Source organism: Lates calcarifer, linkage group LG11, assembly GCF_001640805.2.
Source record: "Lates calcarifer isolate ASB-BC8 linkage group LG11, TLL_Latcal_v3, whole genome shotgun sequence".
NCBI classification, from domain to species: domain Eukaryota; kingdom Metazoa; phylum Chordata; class Actinopteri; family Centropomidae; genus Lates; species Lates calcarifer.
In genome coordinates, this window is record NC_066843.1 from 9,357,113 (window position 1) to 9,375,640 (window position 18,528).

Here is an 18,528-nt window from a genome sequence, read left to right on the forward strand (position 1 = left end):
ATCTTCATGAGAAGCATCTGTTTTGTGTTTCTCCTCCTGGCTTGTTAGCTCCGTCTAAGTCTGTTTCTCTAATTGAACTGCACAGGCTCCCAGAGTCTTTCTGGAGCAGAGGGGGAGGTCAAAGTAAGGAAGAAACCCCCCTGTAGGATGGGCTTGGCCACTGCAGTCAAAACCCACCGTGAGGATCACCGACCCGAAGGGGTTAGAAGGTCGTGTGGGCCCAGGCCAAAGGAGCCTCGGTGGGGTGGCCTCGGAACTAGAGGCAACCGCTACCGGAGGAGCATGGGACTGGCTACCTTCCCGACAACCAGTGAGAGGCTGAAGAGGGCGACCCGCAAGAGCACCATGCTGAGAGGAGCAATCAATAAGGTTTGCAGAAACTAGTTTTATCAACATTTTGATATCCTGAGATAGACTAATGTTGCTTTCTGGGATATGGAAATTATACAACAAATAGTGATGAACAAAAGTATCAAAATAAATGGTATAGTCTTCTTATGATATGCCCACATTTCAAAACTGGTTTTGAGACATTAAAGCCTCCATGAAATGTCAGCTGAATTCTTAACTCGTAATAGGCACTCTGCATGTAACTTACTACTAAATGGTTAGAGTGAGCTCATCATGTTGTCATCACAGAAATGCACATGCTAGTAAAAAGATGGGTGATGGAAAATTCTCTGTAGTTCTAGCAGAGCCTGGCAGTATCAGGGAAAAAACTATTTGATAATTTGCGCACACAAATATTAAATTATACCCACAGTTTAATTAGTGAATGTGAATTAAAAACTTGATTTAATAGCGCTCTCAAATTAGAAATATGTCCCCTGGAATTACTAATTCATCTGTGCACACCATTTTGCACATAAATTATTATGGTTTTGCCATTTGTGTGCACAAACTTTGCACCCATTCCTGCTTCCCCCCGCCCTCTCCCTGGAACTGTAATCAGTGTGCTTGCCGAGATATGTCACACGCTCACCGCTCATCTCGTCAACTTTTGCAGAGGAGAAGTTGCTGGTCGGTCGGGGCCCCACTTTTGCAGAGTGAGGAGGGAAGCAGGGGCCGAAGGAGCAGGGACCAACAGGTGAATTCAAGACACACTCCGTTCCCGCTCATACACGTGCAAGCCACCAAAGAGAATCCACCCTTCATACGTTCTATTAACAATGCCGTTATACTGTCCTAGAATTCTCACCCTGAGGACCGTTACTGTAGAACTATTAAAAGTACTTAGCACATTGCACATAGCCCAACCTCCTGCTGAGTAATCTTAGGGGAGGAGAGGATGGAAGAGGAGCTGTGGGAAAGGGGGGAGGGTGGTGGCTCACACCTTCTGCTGTGACAGAGTGAAAAAATGTTAGAGTAAAACGGCTACTGATAGGACACGGCACAGGCACTGTGAAGTCCCCTGTGGTTAACTGCTTACTTTGAGTAGCATGCTAAACAATTTCTTCTTTCTTCTATCACACCTTCTATCTCCACATTTATTTTTTTTATCCATCCCTGCAACCATTTATTCTTCTGTCCGTCCCTTCTGTTGCATTCTACAGCCAAAGGGAAGAGCCGTGAGCCGGCTGCTGGAGAGCTTTGCAGCTGATGAGGGCTTTCAGATGGATGGCAGCAGCTTCTCAGAAGAAGAGGAGGACAGCAGCTGTTCATACAACAACAAAAGCCCTGAAAGTAAGAGTTAACGCTGGATATCTTGCAGCAGTGTTTCAAGCAGAGGATACCTTCAGTGATGTTGAAATATTGTGATTTTTGCTTTTTCCTTATGCAGTGCCCAACTGTGTCCTGACCAAAGAACTCTTAACTGATGGACTGAAGGTGCTGATCTCCAAGGAGGATGAGCTTCTCTACTGCAGCCAGGGTCCACACTCTGGAGCTCCCAGACATGTAAGCACATGTGCAGTGATTAAAAGTGATGTGTTTTTTTTTTGTTTGTTTTTTTTAATACACAAGTAGATAAGGTAGATGCTTCATTTTCAAATTTTCAAATGTCATGGTAACACCTGTATTTACCAATATCACTTGGATTATCTCAGTCTTTCAAATTACAGTGAAACGTGTGCACCTTTCTCAGTGTTCATTGTGCACATGTGCTAAAATGAAGTAAAGAGAATATAGCAGCCTGGCATGTAGAAGTATGGCTGGAACTGGCATGAACTATCCTAGAGGCTAACATCAACCAACCACAATCAACAAAGAAATCATGCAAACTAGGTTTACTGGGGACTTTACAATCAAGAAAATTTGTAATTCAGCATGAGAGAACTAGGAACTATCACCAGTATCCAAATTGTTGCCTCTTTTTATCTCTCTTCATATCTTCCTTTCTTACATAACAAACCCTACACCGTCCCATATCTAGCTCTGAGTGTCAATACGGCTCCTCTGGCTCAAGCAGCAGAGGAGCCGTAGGAGCAGAGTGGGAGTAACATATGACATGGGATCCAGGAAAGTATAATATGAGCATCTTAAAATAGCCTCATCTTTTTCTGTGTCCTCTGTGCTTTTTCTCCAGCTTCAGCATTGTTATTGATGGTGAAAGAGGAAACCGCCCAAGAATCTATTCACTGGAGCAACTGCTACAGGAAGCTGTAAGTTCACCCCACTACACTAAAATCTTTCTTACAAGAAAAGCCATTGTTTGTTTTGGTCTTCTGGGTCGCTCAACTCTTCTGTTTCTCTTGAACATCCCTCTTACCCCCTTTGCTTTTCTCCACTGCCTTCCAGCCTTTCTTTGGCTCTGCCAATAATACCTTTGCTTTCTCTCTTTCAACCTCCTTTGACTGTCTCTTAGGGTCACTGAGGCCATCTAAACCTTTTAAGTGAATATGAACAGATGGCAGGCAGGATCTATAGGTTTATGTGTGAGTGTTGGTGAATGTTTGTTAAACCCAGCTCTGTATGTGGGTGGGATAATCCCGCTAACACCTGGATCCATTCATGTTTTGGAGTTTAAATGGGAGATGGCATGAACTTTACATCCTTGCTGCCCGATATAACAAAGTTGTTTAAAGGCTCAGTAACAGACAGCATATGAAGAGAATCTAGCTAATGACGACCTGGGGTGATGCAAAAGTGTAGGGCTATCAAACTATCATAAGATACATATCTGTTTCCACAATAACATTGTTCACCCCCTAGTTTGTTCTTTTGTACAGTACAGTTTTTTTTTACCTAGACCACAAAATCATTTAGATTTGTATTTCTCACTCAGTTTCATGTTAACATACAATTACAGTTTACCTAAGTCATCTGTGTAATGAGACATAATTATACATTGTAGAAACCACAGCACATTCTTGGCTGGTATTCATTTGCATTGAGGTATCCTGCGCTTCCTGGTGTGCTTTGCATCCAGAATGGAGCATTAGTGTTTACTGCAGCAGCAGGTGACCTATGTCCCACTTTTTTTTACAGAGAAAGTACTGATCTCTATGCAATAACAACTGGGTCACCTAACGCAAAGCCACCATTACCCACATCTTTTCCAACTGTGGAAATAAGCCTTCACGACTGCCAAACAGGGCACAGGACACAGGAGTGTCCAAAGACACCCTGTGAGTGTAGAGCAGAGTTTAACTGGCATGATTGTACCTCGGAGTAGTCACAAACAATAGGGCAAGATAACTGTGCGAGGACCTTATCTAACATGGTCTTCTGAGCATATTTAGTCTAAAGCTATGACTGATAAAATAGTAATTATTACAATTCTTAAGAATTTTTAGACTAGACATAGGTGAACTCCCTGTATGTACTGAAGTGAGCTACTATGCTTCTTTAAGAATGGTTATAACTAGCATACATTTTCACTCAAAGTTGTGAGCAATTAAAAGCTATTCCCATAATATTTTGTGAGAAAATCTGAAACCCAGTGTTTTTCCACCTCACAGGAAACCTGTGTTCAATGTTAATGGAGATTAATCTATCTGACTTCCTATTACATCTTGTTTGTTTAGGTATAAATCCAAGAACACTCATAAAAGAAATTCCACCTTATTATTGTCTATACCCCCCTGTTGGCTAAGACTCATGGTATTCAACTGTCACTAAGATCAGTATTTATCAGGTTCCTGTTGTTCTGCAATAGAAGATTCTTCCCCTCACATGTACTGTACAAGGCCTTTTATTATCTGATCATTCATCTCTCTTTTCTCATCTGTATAAACTTGCTCATCTGATCAATGTTAGTTTCCCCACAAAGCCTTCTCACAGTGTTGTTTTCTCTCTTGCTTTCTCTCCTGGAAGTTCTACACCAAGCACTTCTGGCAACTTTAGTCTTATCTAAACACTCATCAGACAGCAGCTGGTTCTAATTATGCCATACTTCCACTTTACTTGTCTTTAAATTAGTTCAAAAGCCATTTATTTGACTCTGACACCAATACCCTGATCTTTTTCACTGAGCTCCGTCTCCTTACCCTATGCACGCACACACGCACACACACACACAGTCACTCACACACACTCCCCCACATCCACACCTCATCAGTCAAAGGGTCCCTCGCCATGGCAACAGTAAATGAAAGCAACCTGAAAGAGCCCCCACTGAGTGGCGGATGCTGGGGCTGCCTGCATTGTTGGAGGGAAGATCTGGCAACCTGCAATCACAAGCCCTCTATTCAGGCCCTCTTTAGTATTACTCAGCAAGTCAGGATTTACTGCATCATGGCTTCCGTTCTTTTCAACCCTGACTGGCACATTGGCATGAGATAAGTGCCGCTTGGAAACGTGGCACAGTGGCTGCCCATGCACAATGCTCCGTTGCTCTCTCACTGTTTGTATGTGTGTGTGTGTGTATGCACGTCTGTCTGCGTGTGGTTGTGTGCAGCCTGTAATGAATCTTACTTATGTTTTGGTCTGGCTTTCAGGTCCTGGATATACGTCCAGAGTCAGAGGCTATGCTCAGTGAAGGAACCAGGGTGTGTGCTTACTGGAGTGAACGCTCACGCTGCTTATATCCAGGCTATGTGCGCAGAGGTGAGGCATCAGATTTTTCCATCTTTGTTTTCCTGTGTATCTTCAACCTTATACTTAATTGTATGCGCATACAATCAGTTCTTAATAAACCTCAAAGAAGCACATTTTTGTCCCTTGCAGGTGGTTCATCTGATGAGGGGAAACAAGGAGGAGTGATGGTAGAGTTTGATGATGGAGACAGAGGGAAGATTTCTCTGCCAAACATCCGCCTCCTGCCTCCAGGATACCAGATTCACTGTGCGTATTTTCCTGTCTTTGTCACTGGGAATCTCCCTTTCATGTTACAGTGTATTGTCCACCTGTAAATAAATGTTAATCATCTTATACCCTTTTTCCTTTAGGTGGGGAGCCATCTCCTGCCCTGCTGGTACCCAGCGGGACAACAGCCAAGAGAAGCTGCAGTCTGGAGCAAGCCCCCATCAGTGACAGACCCTCTGACAGACTCAACGCTCTCAATACTGGAACCAACAGTCAAACTCTAACTGTTCACAAAAGAAGACCAGGTAAGAGTGAGCGCCTCTTATTTTCACCTTAAATTACCTAAAAGCTGTAAAGTTATTTAAAAATGTATTAAAAATAAATGTTCCAACAAACCATGTAAGCTACAGTGTATAATGCTTACATTAAGTGAAACATTTATACATGAATGCCATGTTTTTATAGCTTTATATATCACAGCATATGGAAAAATTCCAAACATGTCATTTCATTTAGAATTTCTCAACGTTCAATCTGACATTTTAGCTATCTTTGAAAACCACGGGTTCTTGACTAGAATCCAAAATAAATTTCTGTGTGCTTGTATACTGCTCAGATATGCATTTCAACACAATAGCCTTGCAAAAGATACTATTTTTGGGAAGCTTATAATTGTTAGTTTTTGTTCACAGTCTGTCAGAGAGGTGTTAATTTCAACTCTGGTGATTTTTGTGGCTGTACTTTGTTATTTTTTCATCATATTGAGTGGTATTTCTAATTTTGTGTCTACATCATGCATAAAAAATTTGGGGGTGGGGCTGTTGGCCCAAATAGGTGTACCGATTTAACTAGTCACTGTAGAGTAAGTACAAATTACACAGTCATGTGATCCATTGCCAAAACATACTACATATGTTTTCCTCATTCTAGGGAGACCAAAGGGCTCTGGGAAAAAACAAAAGCAACAGCAGCAGCAGGCTGAGAGTGCCAATAAAAATCCTTCACCATTCCTTGGTTGGCCCTCACTGACAAACACCAGGAAGAGGACGTCTGACAATCTGTTTCAGCTCAATGGTGCACCCAGGAAGGTCTTGAGAGGGAAGGAGGGTGACCTGTTCCCCTTGCCTCAAACCCAGCCACTGGCCTCCATCCCAGCCAAAGGCCTTTTCAGCAGCAGCTCCTTTGAGGTGGACTCCTTCAGCAGCATTGCAAATGGCTACTCCTCCTTCTGTACTCAGTCTGCAGGACCAGGCCCAGGTTTATCTCTGGGTCCCAGAGGTGGGCTGTATGGCCAGAAGCGCAGACAAGATGAACTGGTTATGCCAAGGGGCAGGAAGTCTGGTCAAGAGTTCCTCGTCAAGTTAGATCATGAAGGAGTGACCTCCCCTAAGACAAAGAACAGCAAGGCTCTGCTGTTGCGTAGCGGATCTTCCAGTGTGAGTGGCATGCCAAGGACAGAGGTATACTCCCACCCAGTCCTGCTGGTTAAAGACAACAAAAAGGGTGGTGCCTCCAGAGTCGAACTTCTCCTGAAAGGATCAACACCCCAAAGGAAACCCTCCCCTTCCCTGCGTCTGGGGGAATATGGTGACTTGGGCTTCAGCTCCCACCGAGAGTGTCACAGCTCCTACTCTGATCTGGATGACGAAGAAGAAGAAGAAGAAGAAGAGAGGAGGAGGGCTGCACTGGCTGCAGCCTCAGGAGGACTAAGAACGGCTGGCCGTTTCCTCTCTCGTCTCTCTGTCTCGTCCTCCTCTTCTGGTTCTTCCAGCTCCTCCTCTTCAGGCTCTCTCTCCAGTTCCAGTCTGTGTTCCTCTGACAATGATTCCTCCTACAGCTCAGAGGACGAGGACAGTTCTACACTAATGCTTCAGAGTTGTCTGTCTTCCCACCGGGGGCTCCTGCAACCATCTGAACCCTCCACTTCTTCAAGGCCTCATCAGCACTCCTTTGTGGCCAAAGCTGTGGCTGTTTCCAATGCCAAAGGAGGCCCCACTGACCAGATCTCCAACAGCAGGTCTTTGAAGAGGAAAGAATGCACCAACTCCACCTCTAAACCTAAGGAATTCATGAAAAAAGCTAGGATGCTTCCAGATGACACCTCATTTATTCCAAGACCCAAGATGTCTGCATTCCTTGCAGGACGACAAATGTGGAGGTGGTCAGGAAACCCTACACAGGTAAGAATAGTCTATCCATGTTTTGACTGCATACCATCAATGTAGCAAAGATTTGTCCATCTTTTCTTAAAAAAATATCAGTTCAATAGAATACTACGTCACTACAGGTCAAGAAAGATCATTAATAATCATCATCATCCTTATCAAAGAAGATTGGTTAAAGTGTCCGGTTTTCCACAGAGGCGAGGTCTGAAGGGTAAGGCCAGGAAGCTCTTCTATAAAGCCATCGTACGAGGCAGAGACACAGTTAGAGTGGGCGATTGTGCTGTGTTCCTCTCAGCTGGACGCCCTAACCTCCCATACATTGGCAGAATTGAGAACTTCTGGGAATCCTGGACCTCCAGCATGGTGGTCAAAGTCAAGTGGTTCTACCACCCTGAAGAGACCAAGCTAGGCAAGAGGCATCGAGATGGCAAGGCAAGTCGTGATGGAGGTTACACTTTTATGGAGATTGTTAGTTGGTATCTGTAGCATATGTTGGTTATAATGATACAACTAACCCTGTTTTTTTTCCCTATCCAGCATGCCCTGTACCAGTCATGTCATGAGGATGAGAATGATGTCCAGACAATCTCTCACAAGTGCCAGGTGGTGAGCAGGGAGGAGTATGAGTGTCTGACTCGCATTCAGAAGCCAAACAGCACCAGTACCTCCTCAGACCTCTACTACCTGGCTGGGACGTATGATCCCACCACTGGTCAACTGGTCACTGCTGAAGGGGTTTCCATCCTGTGCTGAGCCTCCATGAGGACACTACTGAAGGACTCCTTGGGAGAAAGAATAAAAGTCCATGACTTTACCTACAAGACAGTCCAGCCTTGGGAGACAAGAAGTGTTCCTTGGGTATGCCTCAAGGACCCATGGACTAAATGTCAGTGCCAAAGCAGGGGCTGTCTGAGGTTACACACTGGAGTCGATTGGAGTCTAACCTTGTTAGAAGTGAGGGGGATGTCCATAACTGGTTGATCCTTTCAAGAAGAATAGTAGAAAGTCTGGGTTCTTCCGGAGCATCACAAAATTAAATAAGTGGCGTTTCAATCGTCTAACTAATCTCTTTTTAATAGATCCCATGTGATTGACAGCTTCATAACTGGTTTTAGGACTCATGCTTCCAGCTCCTATCATATGTCACCAAAGGAGAGCTGAGATTGCATTGGACTGTGCAAACTAACATGAGACTAAATACTCTCAGTGGACCAATTCTTTAAAGGTAGCCTTACCTGAGGGAATGGAAACGAAAGTGAGGCATGGGGCGCTCCTAGACCTCTTCATTCCAGGGAAGTTGAAAACATGTAAAGGATGTAAAGTTGATGTCTGTAAATATTTTGAAATTTTCCCAATCAAGCCATACACTTCAGTACCTCTCACCTGTCTTAACTGTTCAGGTGTACATTGTACAGTTCAATTATTGTATTGTTGTCTGTTGTCTATATGTACATAAAAGCTATTTTATATAGGAGTTTATTGTATATATATGAGATGTATCTTTCCATGTTTGCGATTGATTTATTTTTATATGGGTGTAGAATACATTACCTTGTTTTTCCTTTGCTTTGGGAAGTCAAGATTGGAGATGTTAGTGTTGCACTGCATATGCCCTGCTGAGACAGACAGAGACAGACAGACAGAGCACAGACAAAGACAGAAGGATTTAGTCTACAACAGGAAAAGACTCACTTTCTGAAAGAGAGGGGTCATCCTGTTAAAAAAAAAAATAGGTCAAGTGGCTTTTGGTATAAATGTTCTGTTTCTTTGCATTTTTGTTATCCTATTTAAAAGAAAAACAGACAAAAAACATTTTTATTTATGTACCTCTCAGTTGGTCATCATCACAAGGCAGATCCCACTGGACTGCAATCACGGGTCACAAATGATTTAAGAGTAATGATATGAGTATACCGTTATGACACAATATTTGTGTGTGATGAGTGTCCTGGCATCACTATAATCATGTCCACACAAATCAATTTAGAACAAGACTGGGTCTTTTAATGAAAATGTGTTAAATGTGCATTGCACTCATGAATGCATAGTTTAGCACATTATTACTTACAAAATACCAAAGTGTCTTTAATACCTTTATTTCCTTTATTTAAATTTAACATATGTCAAGCACCTGTACTGAACTCAAATCAGAAATCACTGGCAACTTATAGAATACTTGTCCTTGCATATACTTGCATATATATTGGCTTTGCATTGTGACAATGGTTTCTTGCACATGTACCTGCAGTTTTGTTAAAAATATGCAGCAAAAGGCCACCTGGGAGTATGACTATGAAGGTCAAGGTACTGACAAAGTAAGATGTTGAGTACTGACAATTTGTTGGAATTAGCCTATTTTAGTTTCATCAGCCATCTGTGTCTATTTTGTACAGTACACGCACATACTCAATGCTAACTGTGAAGGACAATCAGATTCACAAAGCAATGGACATAGAGTAGGTTCACTCAATCTGAAAATTACTTAAGTTTATTTAATTTGTGCCAAGTACATTTTGTCTATTTTTGTTTTGTTTATGCAATCCTGAGTATTCTTTGTTCACAAAGTTTTATTTTGTTCGCCAACATTTTATTTATTGTCAATGTTGCTGTTTGTTCATGCCAAGAGCGCTTTATGAGAATGTGACATTGTTTTTTTGTTTTTTGTTTTTCTTGGTGTGATGTCGCATTTGCATTTCTTAAATAAAACTGGCCTTGTAGAGGCCATCTAGTGAAAAGAAATAAAGCAACACTGGATTCTTCTCATCCACAAACCTCTGTGAATTAATTCTATTTATTTTGGCTCTGTCCCCTTCATCTCACTGCATCTGCCATCTGCCAGCAACACATTTATGTTAAACCAAGCATTTCTACACCTACTCCACCTATTTTCCAAAACCTAATTTCATCAGATTGAAAAAGAAATTATTTTTGCTCTGCTTTAAACACAGACATAACAAGATCTTTAAAGCAGTGAAAATATTACCACATTCACCAATTCACATAGTGTGTGCTCTGAGTGTGATAGAGTTAACATTAGAAAGCCACTCCTTAAGTGACAGAAACAACCCTTAGAGTACGGAATAGACAGATTCAGTAGAGTTATGTAATGTGACTAGAATATTGCCTTTGAAAGTCAGAATAAATTGAACTTTGTCATCCAAATGGAACAAACAGACATAAAACTGATACCAAAGAGACAATGTTTTAAAAATAGACCAACTGCATCTGTACTTTTTTCTCCCATACATGCCTAAGGTAGGAAGAAGAAAACAAAAACAGGAAGTTACTCCATGAACATAAATGGAGAGACTACCATATAGCATGTCATCAGCTGATCAGTACGACTATAACAATCACCAGCAGTAGAGTCAACAAGTCAATGAGAAGTCTACATGACAAGCTCACACTCTTTCTCCCCTAACCATCCCCCAGCCTCCACCTGTTCTAGTTGCTCATTACTAGACATGGTGATAGCAGCTCTTGCCTTGCTGGGCATTATGTATATCACATATCTCATTTATATGTGTGTGCTGGGCTCCGTTATTTATACCCCTTGGAGAGTTTTAACATGCTCCCCTTAGAATTTCGAGGCTACTTGGATTTATTTGTAAAGCACCATCAACCACAAAACCCTTTTTCTGCCAAATTCTTTTATTTGTTGCGATAAATCCTTTGATGTAAGTGTCTCTGGCTGAACTAAGTTTATGTGAGCTTCGAGTTCTTTAGTAAATAGAGACAGATCTGTCACAGCATCAAATAAAGCCTGCTGGCTTTAACTGCCAAGCTCTGTAAATATGATGTTGACTGATTCAGAGAGAGATGTGAATTTTCATGATTCATGATAAAGTACATTTGCCTATTTCCTTTTAAAATGAATTGGTTCTTTGCTGTTGTATCTGTGGGGTGATAGAAAACCATGAGGTGGGCCCGAAAGCTAACTAAAACTACAATTTTGTCCCAAGCCCTTGGACAAGTCTGTCAGCATTCAGTGTGATAATGTTTTAAAGTGTAATTTCTGTACTTGTGCTGCAATTTTTACACAAAAATCTGTGACTTAGGATAAAAACTTTTTTATAGAGCATATGATGAATAAATATCAGATCAAAAAATGTAACATTTTATTCAAATTAAATGTTTGTTTCTCATCATAATAAAGGGATTTATAGATACATATTTTTTCACATCTCTTGAATAAAGGATAGATGCAAAGGAGGGCGCTCTCTAGTGGAACATAAAGCATGCTACATCATACACAATAAGCTTGCAGAGAGTGAAACATCTTTTTTTCAAATTTTGACTCAAAGACGCGGTGTAGTATCATCAATTTTTAGTAGTGCACAAAATGGCAGCATTAATATGTGCCCTTCTCCATTCAACGCCTGGGGTAGCAGGTACATTCTTCTATCCCCACCAAACCATCCATAACCTACAGCATCTGTCCATTTGTATACATGCTCATCAGCTTGGACAAAGCCGATCTCTGTAACCTGAATCAGTGACATAACCACTGGCTAAGCCTGAAGGAGACACAATATGGGTCAGTGACCTTTCTCTGCAGGCCCAGGGGTCTTTTTTTCCTGCATGGAGCCCAAGCGGTTGCCACCCCCTCCCCCGTAATGCCCAGACAAGGGCTAATGGGCACATCAGTCATCTCCAACAGCAGGCCCAGTGAACACAAACAGTGCTGTTTACCACCACAACCTTTTGTGTTGACTATGGCCACTGCCCCGTGTCCAAGCCGGGGCCCTTCCTGTGTCAGCGGCATAGGGGCAGGAGGGACTCTCCTCGCCACTGGAGCCAGGGACGAGGTCAAGAGTGAGCGTGTGGGGGTATTTAGATTATTATGTTTTGAGACGGTTTTGCGTCATTGCCCCTCTGTGGTTAGAGATACACAGCCAAGATAAGAATCATAAGGGATCTAATAAGGACAATTTAGGTTGCGCTTAAGATATTTTTTGACAAATTATACACAGCCAACCAAACTAGCTGCATCTGTGGGAAAGATAAGGTCACTAAAACAAGTCAATGCACCAGAATTGTCAATTTCTTTCCTCATTTAGACCACATTTTAAAGGCTATAACCTGGATTCTGCTACCTCTCATTCGACAGGCCAGTCTGTCTGCCTTACTTTTCAGTGCCTGCCTGGTTCAGCTCGCTCAGCATCCAGACTGTGTTGCTCAGTGTCAACAGGAGGAATGCTTTCCTGCACAAATATCTACACCTCATAAATGTCTCGCCCTCTGCTTGACCCTGTCTGGCCTCTGACTGTGAGGGGGTTGAACAGGGGACAGAAAGCCTGGTGTGTGTTTGGGTCTGTGTGTGTGTGTGTGTGCAGCAGGGCTGAGGTGAGGTCTTGGGTCTTAACAAGGTGCTGGGAGAAGAGAATAGGACAAACAGATCACTCAGACGCTGACTGCTTCTTCTTAAAGAACGCTAAAGCTCCGATCACTCGTTTTTGAGCCTATCAATTATGAAGGAGTTCCAGACGCTGTAAAATAACCTCATCCATACTGAATGCTGTAGCAACACAGAAGCTTTCAAGCAATTTCTCTATGGAGTGAAGAAAAAGTGCAGCATCAGTGTGCAAAACATAGAACATCTTTGATGTCTACATTTTGGATTTATACAAATATTGAAGAGTGAGACTCTCAGATACATTAAAAAAAATGTGTAGATGCAAAAGGGGAAAATTGCAGGTAAGTTTGAAAGTATTTCAGTGGTAAACAAGACCCCATGGTTTTGTTTAGAGACCGATTCTGGACTTTAAGTGCTTGAAACCTCCAAAAGCTGAAAAGTGTGTCCACATTTACAGCATGCATAATGGAGGGCTTTCAGAGGTGCACTGAATGCTGAACAACCTGCTGTTTTCAAATACCTACACTTCCTCATAAGGATATCCTGGACTAATGCATGCTCCTGTGTTGCACAGACACATATGCCAACCCACAGTCAACTCACTAACTGCGCTGTGTGTTGCTTATTGTGGCCCAGATCCAGCCATGCCACCCCTAATCCATTTCTCTGTTGCTCATTATTAGTGGCTTGTAAAGATTCTGTATCAGCTATGCTAAAAGAGCTTTTCACAGTATTACATGGGATTACTGTTGCTCCTCACTACATATGTTGCTCACAAACTCTGATGTAATATTGCCACCCTGTTTACATGGCAATGACAAAATGACAAATACACAACTCATTATTCTGGTTTCTCTTCTTTTTGTTTATAGGTTAGATAGTGTCACATTCTCTTTTATCCTCTGACACTTTTCTACATCTTTCCTTCTGTTGTCTGGCACAGTAGCAGTGTGTCTATGAATGAACGGACAAGAAAAATGAAGAGGCGAGAGGTCCAAAAAGGAGAAATCGTCACATTCTCATGAGTCAACAGTTTAGGGAGGATGGTACACTCGGGTAATTTTCCCATGAGAGTTTTGGTTTAGAGAAAAAGGAGATTTAACAGTCACATGGTCTTAAACTATCTCAGATATGTATCTGCCTGCTCACTCTTAGCGAATTTATCCAGCTTGGCAGCAATCACAGAATGCTGCATAATCGGGGGATGGATGCAGATAGTAAATGGGTTTCTGAGTCCAAAAGATCAAGTCCCTCTCAGCCTAAATTCTGTGCACATGACCTTGCAGTGAAAAAAAAAAGAAAGGAAACACTGGTTGTCATTTGTGGGTCCTAAACTGACCTCAACACTTACATGAATCTGGGTTTGATCTAACATGTATGGATGTCTTCTTGTGTGTCCCTTTTGTGGTGTTAAGAAAACGATACTGTGCCAACAGCAGCAGTTGTTCTCTCACTGTCTGCAGCACTCTACTGACCCAACAATAGCTGGAAAAGTTACAGCCTATAATAAAAGGGGTCAGGCGCCTTCTCGTACTATTCCATTTGTGAGTGCTGGACAGCTGGAAACACTCATATCTCACAAAAAATAAAGAAAGGCCTTTGGCCCTTTTAGAAGGGAGATCAACTGTGAACTCAATTAATTAATTCCACCCAAAATCAAATCAAATTAAGGCATGTGGTTGATAATTAACCCACAAACCAGAGCTACATTTTCAAATGTGAGACACTGGGAAACAAAGAAGCAGATTTGAGTCTAGTCTCTCCTAATTATCCGTCCCTTCAAAATAAAAATATACAGGTCAGGTATTGGGAACTGAGGCTGTAGTAGAGCATTACTGTTTTGTTCTTTCACAAAAAAAACCCTCTCTCTCCACACCTTCCTGTGTAGTGGTGTTTGTGCATTCCTGTGTCGACAACCCCTCCGTCTAGTTCTCCAGGGTGTTTACCCCCTCTCACGGTAGCAGGGAAGCAGCTCCCGCCATCCCATCTCTGTTTACATTGCTCTTCTCCTCTATTTACTCTGTGCCCCAGCACCCTGGCGCACCGTGCTCCAAACAGCTGTTCCATTATGGAGAGAGCAGGCGCCTCAACCACACAACGCTGCCACACAGCTCTCTGTGACAGCCCACCATGGTCGGTACAATCATGACTGCCTGGCTCCGCTGGCACGCCTGCCATTGTTGCCATAAAGCTCAGTCTCCTTAAATGCCAGAGTGGCTTCTGGGCACGGAGTCAGCTAGGGCAACTGTCAGAGATTGTCTTCAAACCGCAAGACAAATTTGCCAAGTTCAGCTTTTGATTAAGTGTCTCTGTATGGGATGGAGTTCTGTGGTGATTTAAACAAGCAGCAATCATATCCAGATGATCTAGACTAAACTGGCACAAACATCTTTACAATGAAATAGGGCTTTTATAGTATGTCATTACAAAACGTACTGCATTTTCATCATTTTGGCACATTTTCCGTAAGTACCCTATATATCCTGCTCCTTCATGACATCATCCATAGGGGCCATTATCTCACAGGACGTGATGAGCTTTCCTCCGAAATGCTTTGCCTGGCTTGCTGTCAGGCAAAAGGAAGACAATTCTCTAACTGACTGCCTTAGGGTCATACTATACCATGAATCTCCAGTGAATTATTTTTACCCTTCGCGTGTTCTTTTTCCTGCTGGTGTGCACAGCTGGTGCTGAGTCAGGAGACAGGAAAACTGGGAGAAAGGCCACCATGCATCCCCAGGCTCCCAACGGACCACTGCAGGGCCCTGTGGCTGCAGGGACAGGAGACACTCCATTTATCACAATACAATAGCTACTGCCTAGGGCCAGTGGAATATGGGCCTGTCTGAGTCTATATGTTCCTTGATGTATACAAGTGCAAATATATGAAATGGCACCAGCGCATGTATGTGTGTCGTCGCTTCCTTTCAGACTGTGTTTATGTATGCATGATTACAGGTGTCTCATACAGCCTGACACAGGGTGCTGCTCCAATAGCAAATGATTAGTTAACAGCAATACACAAAGTTATACATTTAAAGAACTGGTAGAAGCCAATCTCACTGTTTAAATGCACAATAATTCTGACCCAAATGCCAAAATATCCACTTCATGCTGCTATGGTAACCGTATACGGCACCAAATCCACAAACATCATCCATGTTTCATACAGGCCAGTAGACCACTCATCAAAGGGCAACAGATCTGACTCCCTCTCACTCTGTGGACCTTTTTTGGTTTAATTTGCATGTTTTTTGATCAGAGGTTGTGGTTAATATATTGCTAAAACCAACTCAACAACCTCCCACTTCACTGCATCTGTTTTCCCCCTTTTCCCTGGTTTAATTATGTGGTGAAACAAACAACAAGTTTGAGTTCATACTACTGTGAACCCAGATTTGTGCAGAAAATAAAGACTGGTTTTTGGACACCAGATAGAAAAATCAGCTACTGATATTTTTGATAAACAGGTGATCTTTTGTATAAGAGGAGAAATTAGGGGATAAAAAACAGCCAGAAGAAATTCTCCCTTATCCTGGATGCAGGTGGTTGAAACAACTGATACACTGTTGCGCATTCACCCCAGACCTCTAAGGGTAATGAAGACACAGCAGTTGTGTGCGTGTGTGTGTGTGTGTGTGCAGCAGTTTAAGCTGCCACACACACACTCTAACACTGGGAGAGAGAGAGAGGGAGGGAGAGATAACCTCCTCCTATCCAGTGTAGCTCTGTAGTAGCCTCACCCACGATGAAAAGGGGATATCAGCGTGTATAATGGCACAAGTGGTGAGTGAGCGTATTAAAGAGAGAGACGTAAGGAGAGAAAGAGAGTGAAAGAGAGAGAGCAGGAACTCATGCATGCATGCCTATATGTGTGTATAAAAGTGCCAGTCATAGCAGGATATAAAAGAATTCTGCCCAGCTGCCAGGCCCCCAGCCCCGGTTGCCAGAGCCCTTAAACACATCCATGTCCTTCACTGGATGGCTCTGCTCTCCTCTCCTCTCCTCCTCGTTTATATCTAGCACTTTAAAAATATACAATCTGCTTAGATACTAGGCAGTCATAAGCTCCATGACTGGCACTTGGACATCTTATCAACATGAGTTGAAGCCCCTGGGCAACTAAGCCAAGCTTTGATCAGACATTTTGGAGACATCTCTCATTTTCTTCAAACAAATCCATTGGGGTTGGTGTGCTAAATTCGAAACAAACTCAAAGCACTAAATGTACCTTGTGATGAAGGAAACAAGAGGCACAGCCATATACAGTCTGCTTAATAAAGAGGTGAGATGGTGAAAGACAATCTGCATGCGTGAGTGAGGGAGAGGAAGAAGAAAAAATGTCAAAGAGAGGGGTGAGGACAAAAAAAAAAGGTGAAAAGAAATTCTGTCAGAGAGAGGAGAGGGAAGAGCACAGCATGCATGGGCCGCACTATGAGATCAACTGACAAACATCTCTGCAACCTCGGCAGAGGCAAATCAGCTTCCATCCCCTGAACGGCCTGTGACAGTTGTTATGTATAGAGACCCAATTTCACCTTATATCTACTCTTGAATTTTAGCCCTGCTACCTGTCAGTGGGAGAGAAACAGAAAGTGAGTGAATGAAAGAAAGAGATAGAAAAGTCAGGCTCAGGGCCTGCTGCTGAACAGTAGGGGAGAAAGTGAAAGAAAAAGAGAAAGAGAAAGATGTAGACAAGAAAGAAAATGAAACCTAAATGGACCAATTCAGCTGGCGGAGCCACACAGAGAATTCACCTGAGGCAGTCTCATGCCCTGTTTGTGTCTCCATGGAGACAGGCCTCCTGAGTGTGCACTTCTGCACAGACTGACAGTAGTCCAGCTAGCTATCCTGCTATTGATTTACACACAATTTCCCTGACCAGATCAGTGGAAAAGCTAGCCTGTGGTCTAGTCCTCTGCTGCAAACTGAGCCAGTGTGGATGACTGCAGAAAACTGCTGTGTATTTTTGTCCGTGTTTAGATTCATTTCTTTGCATGTTTTCAAGGTGCTGATTGACATCCAGTGAGTATTTTAAGAGACATTTCATTCCTGTACTGACTTCTAATGCATAGCATCAGATAAAGTGATTTCTCAGCTGCTACCAAGCATTTGCTTGGGAAATCTCCAGCTTTGAATATATTAACGTTTAAAGACTTCGAACCAACTGGACTAAGGCCTTGATAACATCTTATAGTCTGGTGCCTTGAGATATAAATACATCTACAGTACGCGTATCCGTTCTGTAATCTGCGTGGTTTCAAGCCCTGAAGCAGTTGTCCTTAATGACAAAGCTTTTCTGTCATCTCTCCCCACTCAGCTCCACTTCCCTTACTATCCTGACCATAGGAACCAGATCAGAGGCTCAAGATGGCCTTTATCTGGGCTCTATTGGCCAGTGTCAGCTTACAGCCCCCACTCTGTACACACGGCACATTATGGAAGTTTTAATAGGTGATCAGAGCAGCTGTTGCCAGCACAGCGTTGATTTACTGTGGCTAAGAGAGGGCTTAATGACTACAGAGGCAGACAGCTCTTAACCCTTTGATGTGCGCTGGATAATGTAATAGGATCAGGTAGCCCCCTGGGAAAGTTGCATGTACACTCATGCACTAACATAAGCATACACTAGCACAAACACTCTTGAAATACAATTACACAGTCTAAAAGCTCCTCAATAACAGAGTGCCAACCTCCTTACTGCTATACAGTTGACTTAAAACAACATATGGGTTTGACTTGTGCCACTAGTCATGGCTTGTGACATGCTTGTAAGGTCCATGCATGAACATATAAAGACACACACAAACACACATCCATGCA

At 42.7% G+C, this 18,528-nt stretch overlaps 1 protein-coding gene across 1 annotated transcript in view; it reads left to right on the forward strand.

Annotated features, from left to right (window-relative positions):
- The window catches only part of LOC108902693 (BAH and coiled-coil domain-containing protein 1), a 63,454-nt gene extending 53,334 nt beyond the window's left edge, over positions 1 to 10,120 (forward strand). The window contains 12 exon segments of the mRNA XM_018704652.2: positions 86 to 369; positions 1,007 to 1,087; positions 1,554 to 1,683; positions 1,781 to 1,860; positions 1,862 to 1,896; positions 2,525 to 2,600; positions 4,878 to 4,986; positions 5,107 to 5,223; positions 5,328 to 5,489; positions 6,115 to 7,364; positions 7,545 to 7,781; positions 7,887 to 10,120. Of these exon segments, the coding sequence (XP_018560168.1) occupies positions 86 to 369; positions 1,007 to 1,087; positions 1,554 to 1,683; positions 1,781 to 1,860; positions 1,862 to 1,896; positions 2,525 to 2,600; positions 4,878 to 4,986; positions 5,107 to 5,223; positions 5,328 to 5,489; positions 6,115 to 7,364; positions 7,545 to 7,781; positions 7,887 to 8,102 (2,777 nt within the window). The 3' untranslated portion in view covers positions 8,103 to 10,120.
- Positions 10,121 to 18,528: the final 8,408 nt, after the last annotated feature.